We start from the raw sequence: 20800 nt of genomic DNA, 5'->3' as shown, positions 1-20800 counted from the left end.
TTGGGCATCGGACTGCAAGGGGGGTACATCATTTCCAATCGATCGACTTTCTCAGACAATTCCACAGTTTAAAGTTTCGTAAAGCAATGTTTTCTTAATGTACAACATTTATTTATAAGCACGATCTTTGTATTTTCCGTTATACTAATCCTGCTGATGTCATATCTTCATCATTCATGTGACACAATCATAGAGAACCCATAATGATCTATTGCTTGCACTTGCATGACGTTACTTTACATCATTGCTGTATTTATTTCCATCCAAGTGAATTTAAACTGTTTAACTATTTCTGTCTGTCTCTCTGTCTGTCTCTCTGTCTCTCTCTCTGTCTCTGTCTCTCTCTCTCTCTCTCTCTCTCTCTCTCTATATATATATATAAATATATATATATATATATATATATATATATATATATATATATATATATATATATATATATATATATATATATATATATATTTATATATATATATGGTAAAAAATGATAACAAGTAGAACACAGGACTTAGGCGTATACATATATATTACACTACATACCATCACCTTAGCCACCTGGGTGCCAACGAACATTTTATGCATGCTGAGAGCAAGAATTCCTCAGTTGTCTGATGACCGCATAGAGTGCGAAACTCAGTCACAACTCAGTTACTTTGTCACTCCAGTCAATCCTGAAGTAAAAATCGCTCTGTGGAATGACCGCATCGAGCACGTTCCCAACCAGCGAGTACAACCTAAACCCACCTCTATATATATATATTATATATATATATATATATTATATATATATATATATATAGATATATATCACTTATAGTACTGATCTAGTGATTGGCTAAAACTCTGCAACATGACATTCCAAAAAAAGTGATATTATATTATATCATACCAGTATATTGATGGCCCAAACACAGTGATTTGATTGGTTGAGACGCGAAAAGAACCATGGTATATTAGCGATATACCACGGCCGGCATACGCGAGAGCTCTCGACTTGAGGAAAAATCTGTTTTTGATGTTCCACGCCAGAATTTCAATATACTGTTATGATATAATAGCAATAAATCACACCCAGCTGTGGCATACCACTTGATTTTGACCAGTTCACTTTATATATGCACTCGCTTTCGCTTGTGGTATACCACCGCTGGGTGTGCAGGTGACTATTTGCCGAACGCCAGGAGGGCATATTGTCTCCTGCTGCGAGGGCACATAAACCCATGTATTCAGGCAATAATATACATGCCTCTTCACAGTTATGTATTAAGGCAATAATATTTTATGGCTCTTGACAGTTAATGCTATATCAGTCTTAATGACATTTAGTTACATGCAGGGCATTTTCAAACAATTTCACCATTATCAACTAGTATTAAACTGATTTTAAAGAAAGTCCAAGTGACAGTGCACGTATGGATATTTTACATCTTGCATTAACCGTCTACTTTGGGCTTCACTGGACCAGGTAACCATGGAAACCGGTCAGTACATCGTTCACCGGCCTGCTAATTCCCCGGATGTTCCTATTCAAATCAATGCACTTATTTGCACTCACATTGAGGCATGTAATAAAATATGCTTCGTTTTGCTATTGCCCTCAACTCTTGCCCATCTAGCCATTCAAACTCAAGTTCCAAGCATGCACACGCATTATAGTTTACGGGCTCGAGGAGCTTTTGCACTAGAAATTTAAGATGCGTCATTCAAAAAGTAGGGCGTCATTTCAACCTGTGATTCGATGCACACAGTACAAATACTTGATTTTGTGATGATTTCAAATGTTTGGTGTAATAAAATAAACGTTGAACCCATGAAGATATTGGCAATATCACGATTTTTGGTCTGCTCTCAGGCTGGTGATTGTGACCAAAATATGGATGATACCCTTGCCTGCAGCTCAGGCATCATCAATATTTCGGTCAGAATAACCATCCCTTGGACAGGCCACAGATTGTGATATTGCCCTCACTGTCATACAGATGTTTCCATTGGAAATTACATTTCTCAATGCTTAAAGCAGAGCGCCATATAGAAGAACATAAATTACTTCAAATAAGAAGTAATAATATCAGTTACGTAAGTTTCATACATCCTGCAATCTTCAGGCAGATAAAGCAGAACTGTCTGAAGATTGCAGGATGTATGAAACTATTATTATAAGGGACAGATATAATTAATAGTTACTTGAAGTAATTTGTTTGTTCTCTCTCGCCATATATGTGTGTGTGTGTGTGTGTGTGTGTGTGTGTGTGTGCCCGGGTGTGCCCATGTTTGTGTGTGCATGTATGTATGTTGCATATGTTGTGTAGGGTACAGTGAGTGGACAAGAAAAATGGTGAGAATATGCAGTGTTCCCATCTTGCTCACTGTTTGAGATGCATTTTAAAGAAATATGCCATATCCATTGACCGTCTGCAGTTCACATAACTTTCATGAGTAATTAGGCCCTCAAACATGCGGGGAGCTTTTTAAGACTGAACTGTACGTCTATCGTGCAGTGTAGAGTTCTAAAACATTCCTGTTTAAAAATACATGAGGAAGGTCTACATGGAACAGTAATACTGATATCCGGCATCATGATGGTGATGGTGCATGCAGTGTTCTCCACAAATGAAAATTAAAGGCGGGCGGCTAATTAGCATATTTATACTGATAGTAAATGTCAATTTTTTGCATATTTTTACAAGTTAACAAAACAAAAGAGCTGATGCAGTTTAGTCTAGATCAATGCACAAGGATTACAAATAAAACCTTTTCCTTTTTTTGGCCCTAGAAATTTCCAATCTTTTATAGACCGCACAGTTCAATGTGTAGTGGTAAGAAATGTACTGTAAATTTTCATGTTGAAATTTCTTCACATTGTAGATGATGGAATAGAAGGATGGGAACGTTCTGAAACCAATACAGGAATCCCATACTATGTCAAGTAAGTGTGCATATTCAGTTGCCAAGATCTCTTGTCAGGGCAGCTTGATGCTCCCCATAACTTTAATTCATTTGTTTACGAAAGATTAAAATATCAGTTGGTTTCACCTTTTAGCTTGTCAAGCAGTCGTAAATTGCGTAATAAAGAGGTATTAATGTATGTAAATGTATGCAAATCATCCGATTTCCTGGTTGCTTTTTGCTCCCAATTTCAAGATTTCCATAAAAATTTAACTCCGCTGTGGCTGGGTCAAATATTCTGAAATTTTCACATTTATGTTCTTAAAATGCTATATAAAAACCAGATATGAACTGAAAATGCTCATGTGTTTCATTATATATTGGAGTTATGTGTAAATTTGAGAGAACCGTTGCCACATGTTTGCAACTTTATTCAAAGTGTTATGATCAACATAATGAACAATATTCACCACAGATTACTTCTAAAGGTCATAATAAGTATTTAGGGGTTATTAGTCCATAAATATGCATGTCAATTCCTTTAACAATCCGATGTGATATGGCTGCCTTGTGGCCATTTTGTTATGATTTTGTCATGTCCTGAGCCATAATTTGGATATGTATCAACTGATTTTTTCCGAAGTTGATACAAGGACATTGATAGTACATGTCATAAACATGCATGTCTATTGGTTTCACAGTCCAGTGCAATATAATGGAAGCCTAATGGCCATTTTTGTTACAATTTTTTCATTTACAGAGCTATAACTCAGACATATTTCAACCAGTATCATTCAAAGTTTGCACAACGACATTGACCTATGTCATACATATGCACATCAATTTGTTTAACGGCATGTAGCAGTATCATGTCAATTATTGAATTTTCGTAATTAGTCTGATACAATGTATGTCAAGAAATACTGCATCAAATTTCATGAAACTCGGTACAGATATTAAGCTGACATTGCTTTAACAGTGAAAAAGACATTTATCAGTGTCAAGTTAATTAATTTGTAATTGCATATATAATGAACTTTCCTAATTAGAGTGATATGCGTTAAAGTCAAGATGAAACTTGGTGCAGATTTTGATCTCATAGTGTTGTAAATACAAATCAATGACACTTAGTAGTATTTTATATATATATATATATAAATTAATTTCTAGTTTGCATTTACAAAATGGATTTTTGTTTTCAGGGTGAATGTCCAAAGTACTGTATCAAACTTTATGAAATATGGTACCGGTGATAATCTGTCAGTGTTAGGATAGGATGCAAAAATGTTTGGCAGCATCCTGTCGATTAAGTACTAATTGATTCATTTTAATGACCTTTTGTAATTATTATGGCAACCTACATTGGTTTTATGTTTTCACCACCATGGAACTCATTTTTGGCCAGTAAGCCCCATCTGTATCGTAGTATTTTTAATCACAGACCTAATTAATGAAGAGGACTCTTTCCTCTCAGAGGACTTGTTATTAAAGTACAAGTGGGGACTTTGTCATTGTCAATGACTTGTTACACAAAGTTTGGGCGATACCGCATCATATTCGGGTGATGTGTCCGTATTTTGATGAGTTGCACAACAACGAGTCAAAATGCAGACAGATCACGAGAGTATGACCCGGTATCGCCCAAACTTCATGTAATAACCCCTTTATCATACATACATACTTTGGTTATGACTGTTTTCACAAGGACGTAATGAAATTCGCCACGAAATTGACAGAAATCGGCCTTGCCTGCTCCTACATATAGCTGCAACTCATAGAAAATTTGTTGCTAAGGAGTGATGGTAACCGTATCACTTGTTGATATTATTACGCTGTTGGGCTGTTCCACTTCAAAGGAGAGGTTATGGTACACTTTTAGAACGAATAATTTACTTATAAGGATGTCGACTCAGGTTTTTACACTTTCAAGAACATTTATCTTATATTTTAGTGTGGCTACTTATGTAGATGTAAAACATAGGCTGGAGTGTTTTTTTGTGTTTTGCAACATAACCTCATCCCTTTGCCAAAATTATGAGACCTGCTAAAAATTCGGCTTGCGCCAGTGTTCAATTCCAAGCTCAATCAAGTTTGATCAGCTCAAGCCAAGACATAGAGCATCTATCAAGCAGCTTTACGACATCTATGAATGCAAACTGGATGTAGTAGCTGTCATGTACCAGTCCTATAAAAATTGCTCACTGACAGCTTCTAATGTTACAATTTAAACAGTTTCAATAGATTTTGTTCTACACTTGACACATAGTCACAAAAGTAATGTTAAATGTATCTCGTTCAGGACTGGAGGTCTTGTTTATGACAATCAAATATATTCCTCTCATTAATGACAATGACAATCCCTGGGCATCCTGTTATCAGCTTGTAGTATGGAATATGCTACATGTACAGTAAGTCTGAATCTGAATGAAATACTTTGTTTGCAAATTCTATGTCACATTTCACAGCTGGATGTTCATGTCCATAAACTACATGTAATGTAGTCATAACATGGATTCTGAAATGTGTTGTTGAGTTACAAGCTATCTTTTCACTGTTGCAGAACGACAACAATGAAATACAGAGAGCACAACTTGTAATCATTAACAGGCACATTTTTATCTGCTGGTTTCCAATTAATGCATTTTATGTCAATTAATTTCAGTCATTACACAGAGAGAACACAATGGGATCATCCAAACTTTGTGAAAGTAATGGAATCATTAGGTAAGTATACTTCAGAAAACTTCATGCTGGTGTATCATATAGAGTACATGTAAATAAATTACTTTAATTTCAGTTTATTGCATTTCAAGGCCTTTATGCAAGTTAGGATGATATAAAGTGAAGTTGGACAATTACAAAGGTATTTTATAAAATATATGCATTGCAAACATACATGTAGAAACAGAAGATACAATTATTGTAAAGACCGTAATCAAATTTACTGTACAACAGATAGAGAACAGTTCTATCAAAAACTATTTTGTACATAAAGAGTTTTGATGGTATCTCATCAGCCAATAAAATAATGTTCATGTAAAATCTCTATTAGTTAACAGCACTGGCATAAAGATGTACATCTGGTTAATCATTGTGACTAAAACAAAAACTGAAATCTAATTTTCAGCTATTATAGACTATAGTCTATAGAAGCTATTGGGATGGGTATCCGTCCGGCGTCCGTCGTCAGTCTGTACGTATGTATGTATGTATGTATGTATGTATGTATGTATGTATGTCCGTTTGTGAGGCGTCCGTCCACTCAAATATCTTGAGAACTGCAGTAATTACTGATTTGATATTTGTTGTGTAGATGAAAAACATGATTTTGAGAAACAAGTTTTTTAATTTTTTGATATTGTCGAAAATAGGCAAATTAATGCCAAAAAAGGTGTTTTTGGTAAAAAATCTTCTTCTTTATAACCGCTGGTCAGACAGCTTTGTTAGTCCCCACGGACATCGTCCGGGGGGACTTATAGGTTTGGTCATGTCCGTGCGTGCGTGCGTGCGTACGTCCGTCCGTCCGTTCACGCAGATATCTCAGAGATGCCTGGAGCGATTTCATTCAAACTTGGTACAAGGATTACTTCATATGTCATACAGATGCACGTTGATTTGTTTAAGCAATAATGCACCCCCTTACGGCTCATAATGGACGAAAGCAAACTTTACACGACATAATGTACGAGGCGAAGCCGAGTACATTATGGAGTGCAAAGTTTGCTTGAGTCCATTATGGGCCGGGAGGGGGTGCATTATTGCTATTATTTTATAGTTTTGGCAATGCCAGTGAATTTGTAGTTGTAGAAAACGAATAAAAAAGGAAATTTAAACTGAGTTTGAAGCCAGTTAGCGTCCTGACTCTGCACACATCACATGCACTCCACACTGCAATGCACTGAACACGCACGTTCAGCACAAAAAATGACCAACACTTTCACGGTTCAATTTTGAATTGAAAAACGGTGTATTTTCGAAGGAAATGAAAAGGAACTGCATCTCTACCGTCTATATCAAACTTGAAACATCACCTTTAAATATCGTGCCATTCAAAAAGCCGACACGGTGAAATGCCAGAGATGAAGAAAACGGAATGTTCATGCATCGACATCAGCATGATCAGCGAGCTGCATGCCATGGTATCAGCTGATCAATACGATCATTATTATGTCGCTAGTAGTACAGCATTCATTGCAAACGATATCAACAGAATTCAACATTGTTATTCTAATGTTTATATTTCAATAATAATGGTGTCTATAAATTTAATTTTCGATGGCTTATTAAGAAGAGCTATTTTATTTCGGCGAACGAGAAAACTTGACGTAAACGGGTGCTTGAAAGGTACAGTTGACAAACATACTGGAGGGTTTCCGTACCGTCGCGATATCGAGAACAAGGCAAGGTAAAACCACAGACAAGGAGAAAAAAAACGATGAATGAAAGTTGTCTCCGATTACAGTCAGTGTATCAGAATTAGGTGGCCGAGATGTTAGATCAACGGAGAGTCCACGGTCGTCATGATTGTTGGTAGTAGCTGACCTTGGACCGAGACTTTGAATGGCTCCGTAGTAATTTCCGTAGACACTTCTGGTCAAGGTTGATGACAGCAAGCTGCCGTTGTTGGCCCGTTTACGGCTGGTTCGAGTAGCCTTTCACGCTTGCATAGTTTACATGGCCACTGACAAACATAATATGCCATGTGTCAAACCCAGTATCGTCTAGGAGTTTGCAAACGTACTGAGATCTGTGTCACCTATACGGCAACGAAGCGAACCATGTTGTAAACAAACGTAGTAGTACAACCAGCGTATCGGACGGGGACATGCTGAGCGCCAGCCAGACAGACGACAAGTGCATGCGTGAGGACTCAAAAAAATGTGATAAATCGTACAGTAAGACATTATTATCAATATTGTGCACCATTATCAAGATTTACAGTTTTGTGTATTACTTGGTTTATCCGATACTTTCCCTCCTTTGAAATGCGCAGTCCTTTTTTCGTTTTCAAAAGAAAAACTTGCTCGCTGTGGGGCCGCAATGCTGAATAATGGAATACATTATCAGTAATAATGTATATAATGTATGGATATGACGTCACAAAATTCACTGGTATTGACAAAGCTATAATATAATTCGTGATACGATCCAATATGGCTGCCAGACGGCCATTTTATTACGATTTTTTCATGTACAGAGCAATGACTCAGGCATGTTTCAACTGATTTTATTCAAAGTTGATACAAGGACATTGACCAATGTCATAGATATGCACTTCAATTTTTCTGGTGATATGATCCAATATGGCCGCCGTGCGGCCATTTTGTTACAATTTTTTCATGTACAGAGCCATAACTCAGGCATATCTCAACCAATTTTATTCAAAGTTGGTACAAGGACATTGACCTATGTCATACATATGCATGTTAATTTGTTTTGTGATAAGATCCAATATGGCCGCCAGGCGGCCATTTTATTATGATTTTTAGCTACTATAGACTATAGTCTATAGAAGCTATTGGGATGGGTATCCGTCCGGCGTCAGTCGTCAGTCTGTATGTATGTATGTATGTATGTATGTATGTATGTCCGTTTGTGAGGCGTCCGTCCACTCAAATATCTTGAGAACCGCAGTACTTACTGGTTTGATATTTGTTGTGTAGATGAAAAATATGATTTTGAGACACTATTTTTTTTAATTTTTTGATATCGTTGAAAATAGGCAAATTAATGCCAAAAAAGGTGTTTTTGGTCAAAAATCTTCTTCTTCATAACTGCTGGTCAGACAGCTTTGTTACTTGGTATACAGGTCCCTAGGGATAACCCAACTTAGATTTGTTCAAATTGTGATGAAATATGCAAATGTGTATTTTTAAGGAAATTTTTTGTCATTTTTGGTCAAAGTGTGACTTACATTGTATGTAATTCTTGTACTGTATAAACCCTATCAATTCACCCAGAAAAAAATAATTAATATGATTTTAAATAATTGAATTAATTAGGATATCATCAAAGCCAAAATAATTTTAGTGTGGAATTATCAGAAAGTTCAACTTTTTGTGACAGTTCATAGTACATTGAGGATTAAAACATGTAAAGGCAACTTTCCTGAATCCCAACTTTGATATATTCTGAACCACCATTTATGTTATCTAAAAGAAATTGCTCATAATAGTTTGTCATGATAAGGTGGTCAAATAAATAGAGATAGAGAAAGTTCTAATTTCCATTTATGGTTGACTTGGTAAGGATAAAATAAGATTACTTTTTGAGGAAAAAATAGAGTGGTCAATTAAAAGAGTGGTCAAAGTGATAGGGTTTTTATGGTAAAGCTGGGCTGTAAGATTCCTCATGTGCTATTTATAGCAATTATGCAATCTGTGTAAACAGTGCAATGAAAGTGTAACATGATTCCTTATAATGCTTTTGATGACCTTGAACTTCTTAAGTTTCAAACATTTGTCTCTTCAGTGTGCTTTCTCTGAGTATGTACAGTCTCAACTTATTCAACAGAACTTACTGACAATGTTAATTTGAAAGTTAAAATGTGCTTGGTAAATGGGATGAAAATACTGATATTAACCCCTTGACTACCTATGGCGCCGGATATTTCCGGCGCCATATTGAATTACCATATACCTTGAGTGCCGGAAATATCCGGCACAGTTAAATAGGCGTATTTGCTTCGTTTTGGTCGCTAAAAATCCCGTAATTTCGGCGCCTGCACGCAGCGCAACTAAGATTGATGTATTCCGATCTGGCCTGAATGTGATTGCGCCCCCGTACGTCCGAATATGGCCAAAATCCGGAAGCAAATGTCGTGACACTGACCCTGAAAGGTCAGGCTGATCACTGAAGCGTCGCGCTGATTGTTTACAGTTTTCAGAAGTACGGACGATCGCGAAGATGTTTATGGGGTTTTTTAATGAAATGAAATGTATATTTATTGAAAACAAATGATTTATATGTAAATATGTTCTATTAACAGCAATATTCGTGAATGAAACTAAAGGAAATACAGTGTTTTACTATAAGCCAGTGAAATTTTATAGCAGCCATATTATCAATATAACTGGTCACATGACTGGTCATGTGTTTGGTCATGTGATATGTTGTTCCCTAAAATGTATTTTTAAATATTGTGAAATATTTTTTGATAAATCATAACCATTTTAGATGCATGTTTCTGCAAGGAAGACTTAAAGCAGGTGTTTACAAATATAAAATGTGTTGATTTTCAAATACAGAATCATATCAGATGCTGATGTTTATGGTTCATTTACTCTGCCTTTTGTGAGAAAAATCTTAAATAGGTACACCTATAAATAAAGTAAAGGGTAGTTATTATTACATATATGTAAATACAATGCCATAAAAATTGCAACTGTATTCAAATTTGCATCATTTTATGGATTCAAACACGTCCTGATGCTTCAAATATTCATATTCTTTGCCAACTCTGGTCACATGACATGTCATGTGATCAGTCACGTGACCTGAAAATACAAAATTTATCTATGAAAAACTGGAAAATTTCATGCTGATTCAGAAAATATATGGTTTATTGGTACTTACTTAATTTTTACTCTAAGCAGTGTTCATGCAATGACCACACCCCAGATTTAATCAATATTTACATAAGGGGCCTGGTATATAGGAATACATTGGCCTTGGTAGTCAAGGGGTTAAAAGATAACCAGCTCAAGATTCTTTATAACCTGACAGATATGCTGTTTTTTTATGACGTAAATCTTGATTTAAGCAAGTCTTGTTTACTTTAATTAGAATGTAATTAACTCTCGTTTATTTGCTATTATAGACTAATATAGTCTGATGAAATATGCAAATCTGTATTTTTACGGAATTTTTGTCCATTTTTGGTCAGGCCATCCTGAAATGAGCTATCAAAGATATCAACCTTCTTCATCAATACATGTGTCACAAAAGGTAATATTCTCTACATAACACAGCAGAGCTCTGTCAACTGTTGAGTCGCTTGTGTTTTCAAAACCGCTGTTCAGACAGCTTTAATATTTGGTTTACATGTCCCTAGGATGACCTTAGTGAGATAATTTCATACAGTCACGAAATACTTAATTTTGTATCCATGTCTATAGTAGCTTCAGGGACTTTGGCCCTATGTTTTCATGTACAGAGCCATTACTCAGGACATTGATCAATGTCATAGCTATGCACATCAATTTGTTTTGTGATACAATCCAATATGGCCGCGGCCATTTTGTTACGATTTTTTCATGTACAGAGCCATAACTCAGGCATATCTTAACCGATTTTAATCAAAGTTGGTACCATGTGGCCATTTATTTTTCATGTCCTGAACTACATTTATTTTTCATGTCCTGAACTACAACTCAGACATGTATCAAGCGAATTTATTCAAAAGTATTTTTATCACAGACCTAATAAAGAGGACTCTTTCCTCTCTGAGGACCAGTAATCAAAGTACCTATTAACAAGTGGGGACTGTGTCATCAACGATGACTTGTTATTTGGTATACAGGTCCCTAGGGATAACCCAACTTAGATTTGTTCAAATTGTGATGAAATATGCAAATGTGTATTTTTAAGGAATTTTTTTGTCATTTTTGGTCAAAATTTGACTTACATTGTATGTAATTCTTGTACTGTATAAACCCTATCAATTCACCCAGAAAAAAATAACTAATATGATTTTAAATAATTGAATTACATTTGTAATTAGGAAATCAACAAAGCCAAACTAATTTTAGTGTAGAATTATTAGAAAGTTCAACTTTTTTTGACAGTTCATAGTGGAATGCTTACCATCTTGGAGGATTAAAACATGTAAAGGCAACTTTCCTGAATCCCAACTTTGATATATTCTGAACCGTCATTTATTGTGCCCTGTATGTTATCTAAAAGAAATTGCTCATAATAGTTTGTCATGATAGGGTGGTCAAATAAATACAGATAGAGAAAGTTCTAATTTCCATTTATGGTTGACTTGGTAAGGATAAAATTAAGATTACTTTTTGAGGAAAAAAATAGAGTGGTCAATTAAAAGAGTGGTCAAAGTGATAAGGTTTTTATGGTAAAGCTGGGCTGTAAGATTCCTCGTGTGCTATTTATAGCAATTATGCAATCTGTGTAAACAGTGCAATGAAAGTGTAACATGATTCCTTATAATGCTTTTGATGACCTTGAACTTCTTAAGTTTCAAGCATTTGTCTCTTCAGTGTGCTTTCTCTGAGTACGTACAGTCTCAACTTATTCAACAGAACTTACTTACAATGTTAATTTGAAAGTTAAAATGTGCTTGGTTAATAGGATGAAAATACTGATATTAAAAGATAACCAGCTCAAGATTCTTTATAACCTGACAGATATGCTGTTTTTGTTATGACGTAAATCTTGATTTAAGCAAGTCTTGTTTACTTTAATTAGAATGTAATTAACTCTCGTTGATTTGCTATTATAGACTAATATAGTCTGATGAAATATGCAAATCTGTATTTTTACGGAATTTTTTCCAGTTTTGGTCAGGCCATCCTGAAATGAGCTATCAAAGATATCCACCTTCTTCATCGATACATGTGTCACAAAAGGTTATTCTCTACATAACACAGCAGAGCTCTGTCAACTGTTGAGTCGCTTGTTTTTTCAAAACCGCTGGTCAGACAGCTTTAATACAGGGTATTTGGTTTACATGTCCCTAGGATGACCTTGGTGAGATAATTTCATACAGTCAGGAAATACTTAATTTTGTATCCATGTCTATAGTAGCTTCAGGGACTTTGGCCCTATGTTTTCTTTTGTAATAATTTCAACCTGTGAAACTCAGCAGACAGGTTTTGTGCTCTTATCCAGCTTGTGAAAATAAGCATAACATTTGAATCTGTGGCACTTTGTGGCCAGTCCATATTACAATGTATTCAGTCAAATAGAAAATAGAAATTAGGCTAATAATCAATTTTTAAATGTTGATGAAGTGCATTTTGGTCCTTTTCAAAATGAACAAGTTTCGGCGCCGGTGAAATTTTGAGAAATTGGTGAAAACCCTTGTGAGGATTGTACTTTGTGGCCAGTCAGTGTTTCAGTTGCAAATGTTATCGTAAACGCGAGTTATCTCAGAGACGTGCCCATTTTCATGTGTGTTTGGTAACTGTGTGGTGTTCACCTTTCAAAACTGCAAGTGGGAATTAGTGACTGCAACCCAATTTCCAATTTGCCATTTTCCGATTTCCTGTTTGAGTTTAGGTGTGGTCTATGCTAAAGAGAGGTGGAGCATGAGATGAGTTATCAGGGTACATGTATCTAGATTGATACATGTCTAAGCATTTCCGTGAATATTACGATGAGGCTAATCATAATTTCATTGGTGTTTGATTGTTACATTCCTAGCAGTTCACGACCTAATTATGAATCAGCCTATTCCTGTACTTTTTTGGAAGTATATCTGATAGAAATGAAAAGATTGACATGATTGAATTGTTCATGCCTTTCCAACTACTGCGGTGGTAAAATTGATATATGAAGTTGATGAATGCATCAAGGTCTATTACTCCGATACAATCCGATGCTCCTTGCGTACCTTGCTACTGTGACAAGGGAACCAGTAAATGGTAGATATTTTACTAGATTAATTTAAATGATTTTTTTCAGCCACAGGAAGTTCTCCTATCTTGAAATGTATGTTGGTCAAGATATTTAACACTGTGAGTGTTACTTTGTTCATCTTGAGTTCCTGCTGCTGTTCCTGGTTTACGTTGAACCGTTGACTGTCAGGCTATTAAAATGCATTTGCCAACATCCAGGTGTAATTATCTGCTGAGCTGTAATATCAGCCAACCACCAAAATAATCAACTCTATGAAAGTTGAAACATTGTCTTGCAGGAGGTCAGACTTGTAGTCAAAACAAATGACGTCACCACTAGATCCAAACACACCACGCTTGCCGATATGCATTCTCGTATTACCTGATATATAAAACATAATTCTCCAACGAAGACTTGTTGCATTACAATGTCATCTACATGTAGTATATGTACAGTGTCTCAGAGCGGTTGATTCACTTGATTCACTACCAACCGTGCTTGCGGCGCGCAGGTGTGTAACTTTGGTGTGGGACAGGTCTTGTCAAGGAAAGGAAAGTAGGAAATTAAAACATTTAACAAAACTTCCAACACAGACAGTTTGTCAGAAACTTTTGTGATTGATTCAGTATCTGTCTGTACCAACGCTGTGAAATTCACCACCCTTCTGATTATCAATCATTATTGGAGAAAGTATGCGTATATGACAGCCAAATTAAATATCAATGCAATAAAGGACCACATTGGGAAAACATTAACAAAGAAAAGTATAATTTTTTTCAAACAAGTGATATGTCAATCGCCTCCTTGTCACTGTTTGGTTCAATCTGATTGGCTGTTTTGAGGTGTCCATCATTTACGTGGGGGGGGGGGGGGGGGGGGGGAATCCCGATAGACCCTGCCTAAACTCAAATAGAAATAAGGATTTTGGATCGAATTTGCAGTTTACTCCCTGCATAACCATTTCGAGAGGAAAAGGCATTCCTCATCAGAAAACCTGTCCTCAGATGAACGGGAAATGCACAAGAGATAGCTACACATAATGCCATTGACTTGGAAGGACACAGGGTACGGAAAAACTGCCTGAAATCCATCGACTTGGCAGGATAACGGCCCCTCACATTCTGGCTACACCAAATTTTGACCAGATTTTCAACGACTTGGCAGGAAAAGGGATATTATAAACTAGATCAAGGAATTTTATGCAATATTGAAAATTATTGTAGTGAGTTTTTGTTGAATAGGGATTTCACTTTGTTCCAGAACAAAGTTTTACAGGTATTTATTCCAGACAAAGACATTTTAAGGCTTTTCATTTTTGTGAAAGCATTTTTCTCAGAATAGCTTTCAACCTTAATCTTGACAGGTGTCATCGGTGAAAATGTAATTTCAATTAGATTCCTTGGAAATGTACAATGATATGTTTTATCATCATTTAGATTCTCTCAACAACATCAAGTATGCAGCATATCGAGCAGCCATGAAACTAAGGGTTATGCAAAAATTTCTCAAAAGTAAGTTACTGTTTTCTCCTATTTTATTATAATTTTGCAATGTTCTGACTCAGTCTACTTCAGAAAACAGCAAACAGTTGTGGAAAAAAATCAACAGCTTTGCACTAGTGGTAGGTGTAGTTCAGTATTCTATTTACCGGTACATAGTTTCCTATGTTATAAATACACCAAGTTACTGGGTAGGACTACAGGATAGTGTTCAGCCATGGCAGCAAGAGGCCTCCTACCCTTCTGATTTTCTATATTTCCTTTACAAATAATGTGATCTAGAACAAACAGCTGATACATGTACGTGTAGAATGCATTGGGAAGGATTGTGTAACAGGTTAACTGTTTCATGCCAGTGCAAACTTCATGTGTTTTGAGCAGAAAAGCTGCAGTATCCAAACTGCAACTGTGATTCTGAACTGTACTTGTAATCATGTGTACATTACTAGTGAACAAGGTTATTACTCCATATTTATATTATGTATAAGGGTAGTTTTAACATTTTCAATTTAAAAATAGAAACTGATCAGAGTGAAGCACTTGCATGTAATATCTCTAAGTATAAGCACTTATTTCATAGTTTGGCAACACAAAACTGCAGTTGTACTAGAAGGAAGTTGGGGGGTAATACTCGAGCAACCCATGTTATATGTCATAAATGCTTAATTTATGCTAATTTATGCACAATTATTGAATATCACTCAAACTTTCAGTCACTTTCAAAAAGAGACTTACATTCAAAGAAATTGTAAAGGACAAAAAAGTATTTTAACACAAGATTCACATTCTGATGATCTCATGAACTGGCATGCCCCAATCACATTAATACTAATAGACAACCAAAGCCAAAAGACAGCAAAACTCGGCAATGATTCCTGAAGGTAACTGACACAGTATTATATCACTGTGTTAAACTGATACCACAATTCCTACATACAGAAGGGACACTTGAATCAGATCTTGAAATAAAAAGTAAACTTAAAACAAGGAGATTATACCGGTATTATGCTGCCTATCAACAGCATAGTGTGAACTGGTATGCATTGGCTGCACATAAAAGCAACTCATCTAGTGAAAATAACGGCATTGCAGTGAAAATTGCAATATTCACCGGTAAAAACTCTTCACAAATAGAAGGATAATTGTTTCAAACAAATGGAATTGCATGTCAAGAGGATGAAAACAACATTGTGGACATCAGTGAAAATGAACAATAACGGATATGACTTCAGAGAGTTAGACTGTTCTATTTGAGTAAAGGGGGACGGAGGGTCACAGAATCATAACGGTACTGGGAAAAGGTACCATTGTGGTTATGATGCTGTCACAGAAACTTCCAATATTCCATTGTGTTAACATCGTTAAATAGTTTCTTTGATCTGAAAATTAGTTTTACTGACTGTAACAACCCATCACACTCTCCTTACCTGCCCATATTTGAATTAACTCAGAGAAGGGGCTTAATCGCAGATGTACAGCATTTTCAAGAATCTGAAGAAATCAGTGGAGGGATTATAAATAAGCAAGGGCTTATACTCTTAAATGTACGGTATATAAGGTTAACTCAAATGTGCAAAGAGCTTATTGTTTGCTGTTGCTAATGGTTCACTTCAATTGAAGTTACCATCTGAGTCCACACACAACTGTCATACGGTAGATGGACACTGGGTGTTGTTACATGTTTCTGTAATAGAAACATATGGGTCATGCATGTGTGACGTTTCGTCTTGCAGTGCATGTAGTGGATTTAACCACTGTGATCAGTGTATTGGAACAACATGGATATCGTGAATTCAATGATACTGTTATGGATGTCTTTGATTTATCAGCAATTATCACTGATATTTATCTCATGACCAAACGAATGATGCCAAGATATATTGATGTAGCATTGCAGTCAGATCAGTTACTCAACTGGATTCTAAATCTCTATGACATGTAAGTATCTTTGTAACATATGAATCCATAGGCAGTACCAGGGTACTATCTTGTATATGTCAAAACTATTCCCAAGAGTAATGCTATGTAGCAACCACCTATGCACACCTTAATTATTATACCCATGGGAAATGCTATTTAGACACCTCAATTAAACCTATAGGGAGTGCTGAGCGAGTACCCTTGCACGCTATTATTATTCACATTCAGGGTTCTGTGCTCATCATTATGATATCACTGAACATGAAGCTATAATTTTCAGCTGTGTCATGATCTAGTTCACCCACATGCTTTGTCAGTGGACTGATAATGTTTTATGAGGGTTTCCTGTCACCAACGCTCTACTCAGTGTTGGTTTGATACATTGTGTTCACAAACAACAAAAATTTGGTTTGTACCAGGTACATGATAGATTACTGGTAACCATTAATCCGATTTAGTCCAACTCAGTTATTGCAGGACACTGAATGTGAAGGTTTTGAGCCAAAAGACAAAACACAAATATGTTCACACTTGTTCATTGACTTTACAAGGATTTCCATATTGCAGTAGTCTCTGTAAAATTGAACAAGTAAATGAACAAACACAAGTGTGTATTCTTGCGATGTACTACTTGTATTATATTTGTGTCAATTTGTGTACACAGGTTAATTGTTTTGTCACTGACTTTCATCTATTGTGTTCCAGGGGAAGAACTGGTTGTTTAAGAGTATTATCTGTGAAAATTGGATTGACAACAATGTGTTCTGCTAAATTAACAGATAAATATAGATGTAAGTACTCTATATCAACACTTTTTTAATATGGATACAATAAATTAGTTTTTACTTTTGTGAAACAAATTGTTTTACCACTTGTTAAAATCATAAAGACATGCAAAAGTGTCAAAGAGAGTATTAAAATATTTAAGCAATAATAGTAAACATCAGCCTTTTCATGCCATAGGACTGGCTTGGCTTTTTATATAGCACTACACACCGCTATGCATGCATTGATGCCAGTAATTCCAGTTAGTATTAATTAAATACATTCGGGGAGATTACAAACAGGGAAATTTGCCTGGATTTTTGTTCCTCTTTATATGGAAATGTGTAAGGATATTCATAAATGACAGAGTGTCAAGTATGTCATGGAATAATGGAGAAAACTAGAGACATTTGTATCATGTTGATTTGAAAGCGTCACTGCTGATCTAACTACATTAATTTGAATCTATTTCAGATTTATTCCATCAAATCAGTGACAGCAGTGGCATTGTAAGTAGAAAACAAATGACAACATTCCTACAAGACATGGCACAGGTTAGAATTTTATCCTGTTTTTGTATGTTCATGCCAACTCAAGAACTACCTGCTCTCTTTAACTTACTAGGGTTCCATATAACCTTTTTGATCATTTGATATGTTTGTTGAGATATGGAGTCACTTATTTTGACAGTGAATCAGTACCTCTTCATATACAGCTACATGGAATATGTAAAAATAAATTTTGTCAAATGTAACTTGCTTATGAAGCTTAGTTGAAATACAGTGTTACATCAGTTTAGCTTGGAGTGGACTGGATAGGAGTAATTTATGTCGCCAACTTTGTCAATTCAACATATAACAGGATAACTTTTTTGTCACAGCTAGAGGACAAAGTCCAGAAGGCACTCATGGATTGGGTTCTGTCCATCCATCCCTGGACAAATTTCAGTAAATAGTGTACATAATGCATGTCAATTTATTTTGTGATACAATCCAATATGGTAGCAGGTTGCCATTTTGTCATCATGTTTTTACGTTCAGAGCCTTAACACACACACATCCATGCATGGATTTCATTTTAACCTGGTGCAAGGACAATTTACTATGATGATTGACTATTGCTATCAGGCTGCCATATTTTGTTTACAATTTTTACCTCCCATTTGCCATACATATATAGCAATTGGGAGGTTATATGGTTGAAAAAAGTCTGTATGTGAGATGTCTGTCTTTATGTATGTATGTATGTATGTATGGATGTCTGTCCGTCCAACGCAAAAACTCACGAACCGCTGCACATATTAAGCTGATTTTTGGTGTAGTGATGCCATACATGGTGTAGATGTGCCGTTGTTAAAATGAACTTTTAAGTCTCATAGATAGCAAATGAAGTAGAAAAAATGGCCAAAATGGTCAAAATTCAATAACTCAGGAACTACTCATCTGATCATTGTCATATTTGGGTTTTAGGTACCCTAGGCCCAACTCATTTAAACATAAAGATTTGATGTCAATATTTGATGCTTTCTAGTTTTAATGAATTTTTTCTTTCTTTTTTGCCATTTTAGTAAAAAAAATTTTTCTCTTAAATCAATGGTCGGATCGCTTTAAAATTTGGCGTGCAGGTGCCTTGTGATAACTCAAAATAGAATTTATCAAAATTATGGCAAAATTTGCATATTTCTATTTTTGGGCAATTTTTGCCATTTTTGGTTAAAAAAATCTTCTTTGAAACTGTGTATGCCATTACTTTCTAATTGGGTGTGCAAATTCCTAGGATTGACCTGAAGATGACTCTGTAAACTCATGCTGAAATTTGCAAATTTTGAAATTTTGTGGTACTTTTTGCCATGGTTTCAAATTTGGTACATAGGTGAAATGTAGTAGGTCATTCATTCAAAGTCAAGTACTGCCTGTGTGAATGAGCAGATTATGATTGTGCTGTTCCAGGCTGAGGTGCTATTTATAGGAATGATGCAATGTTAGACAGTAATTGATGTTTTAACTGAATTTGACTTACAATTTATGTAATTCTTGTACTGTATAAACCCTATCAATTCACCCAGAAAAAAATAATTAATATGATTTTAAATAATCAAATTACTTAGGAAATCAATAAAGCCAAAATAATTTTAGTGTAGAATTATTAGACAGTTCAACTTTTTTGACAGTTCATAGTGAACTGCTTACCATCTTGCAGGATTAAAACATGTAAAGGCAACTTTCCTGAATCCCAACTTTGACATATTCTGAACCGTCATATATTGTGCCCTGTATGTTATCTAAAAGAAATTGCTCATAATAGTTTGTCATGATAGGGTGGTCAAATAAATAGAGATAGAGAAAGTTCCAATTTCCATTTATGGTTGACCTGGTAAGGATAAAATAAAATTACTTTTTGAGGAAAAAATAGAGTGGTCATTAAAAGAGTGGTCAAAGTGATAGGGTTTTTATGGTAAAGCTGGGCTGTAAGATTCCTCATGTGCTATTTATAGCAATTATGCAATCTGTGTAAACAGTGCAATGAAAGTGTTACATGATTCCTTATAATGCTTTTGATGACCTTGAACTTCTTAAGTCGCAAACATTTGTCTCCTCTGTGTACTTTCTCTGAGTACCTACAGGCTCAACTTATTCAACAGAACTTACTTGCAATGTTAATTTGAAAGTTGAAATGTGCTTGGTTAATAGGATGAAAATACTGATAAAGATATCCAGCTGAAGATTCTTTATAACCTGACAGATATGCTGTTTTTTTATGACGTAAATCTTGATAAGCAAGTCTTGTTTACTTTAATTAGAATGTAATTAACTCTCGTTTATACTATTATAAGCACTAGTATCAAGTTGAACAAGCTGATATTGACAAGTTGGTTGGCTGTTGGAGGTTAAAAGCTGTAAAAATGTATGCATGTATGCATGTCTGTCTGTTTGTCCGTCTGTCTACCTGTCTGTATTTATGTATGTATGTATGTTAGTCAGTATGTGCGGATGTATGTCCGTCCACAATAAAAACTCCTAAATCGCAGCACCTAACATCTTAGTATTTGGTGGACAGGTGCACCCAGGGGTGGAGATGTGAATTTGTTGAAATAAACATGTCAAAGTCAAAAATATGCATATGAAGTGGAAGAAAGGAAAAATCCTGCAAAT

General features: G+C 35.5%; 1 protein-coding gene across 3 annotated transcripts in view; it reads left to right on the top strand.

The window, feature by feature from the left end:
* The window catches only part of LOC139139372 (dystrophin-like), a 62000-nt gene that overhangs the window by 7159 nt on the left and 34041 nt on the right, over positions 1-20800 (top strand). For 2 of the 3 annotated variants that reach the window (XM_070708272.1, XM_070708274.1), the window contains 6 exons: positions 2866-2926; positions 5549-5610; positions 14901-14975; positions 16697-16901; positions 17589-17674; positions 18123-18202. In XM_070708272.1, coding sequence (XP_070564373.1) covers positions 2866-2926; positions 5549-5610; positions 14901-14975; positions 16697-16901; positions 17589-17674; positions 18123-18202 — 569 coding nt within the window. The remainder of the gene's footprint in view (positions 1-2865; positions 2927-5548; positions 5611-14900; positions 14976-16696; positions 16902-17588; positions 17675-18122; positions 18203-20800) is intronic. The other variant, XM_070708273.1, reaches the window with a different exon arrangement.

The sequence above is a fragment of the Ptychodera flava genome, chromosome 8 (assembly GCF_041260155.1).
Source record: "Ptychodera flava strain L36383 chromosome 8, AS_Pfla_20210202, whole genome shotgun sequence".
NCBI lineage: Eukaryota > Metazoa > Hemichordata > Enteropneusta > Ptychoderidae > Ptychodera > Ptychodera flava.
This window is presented reverse-complemented; position numbering and strand designations above follow the sequence as displayed.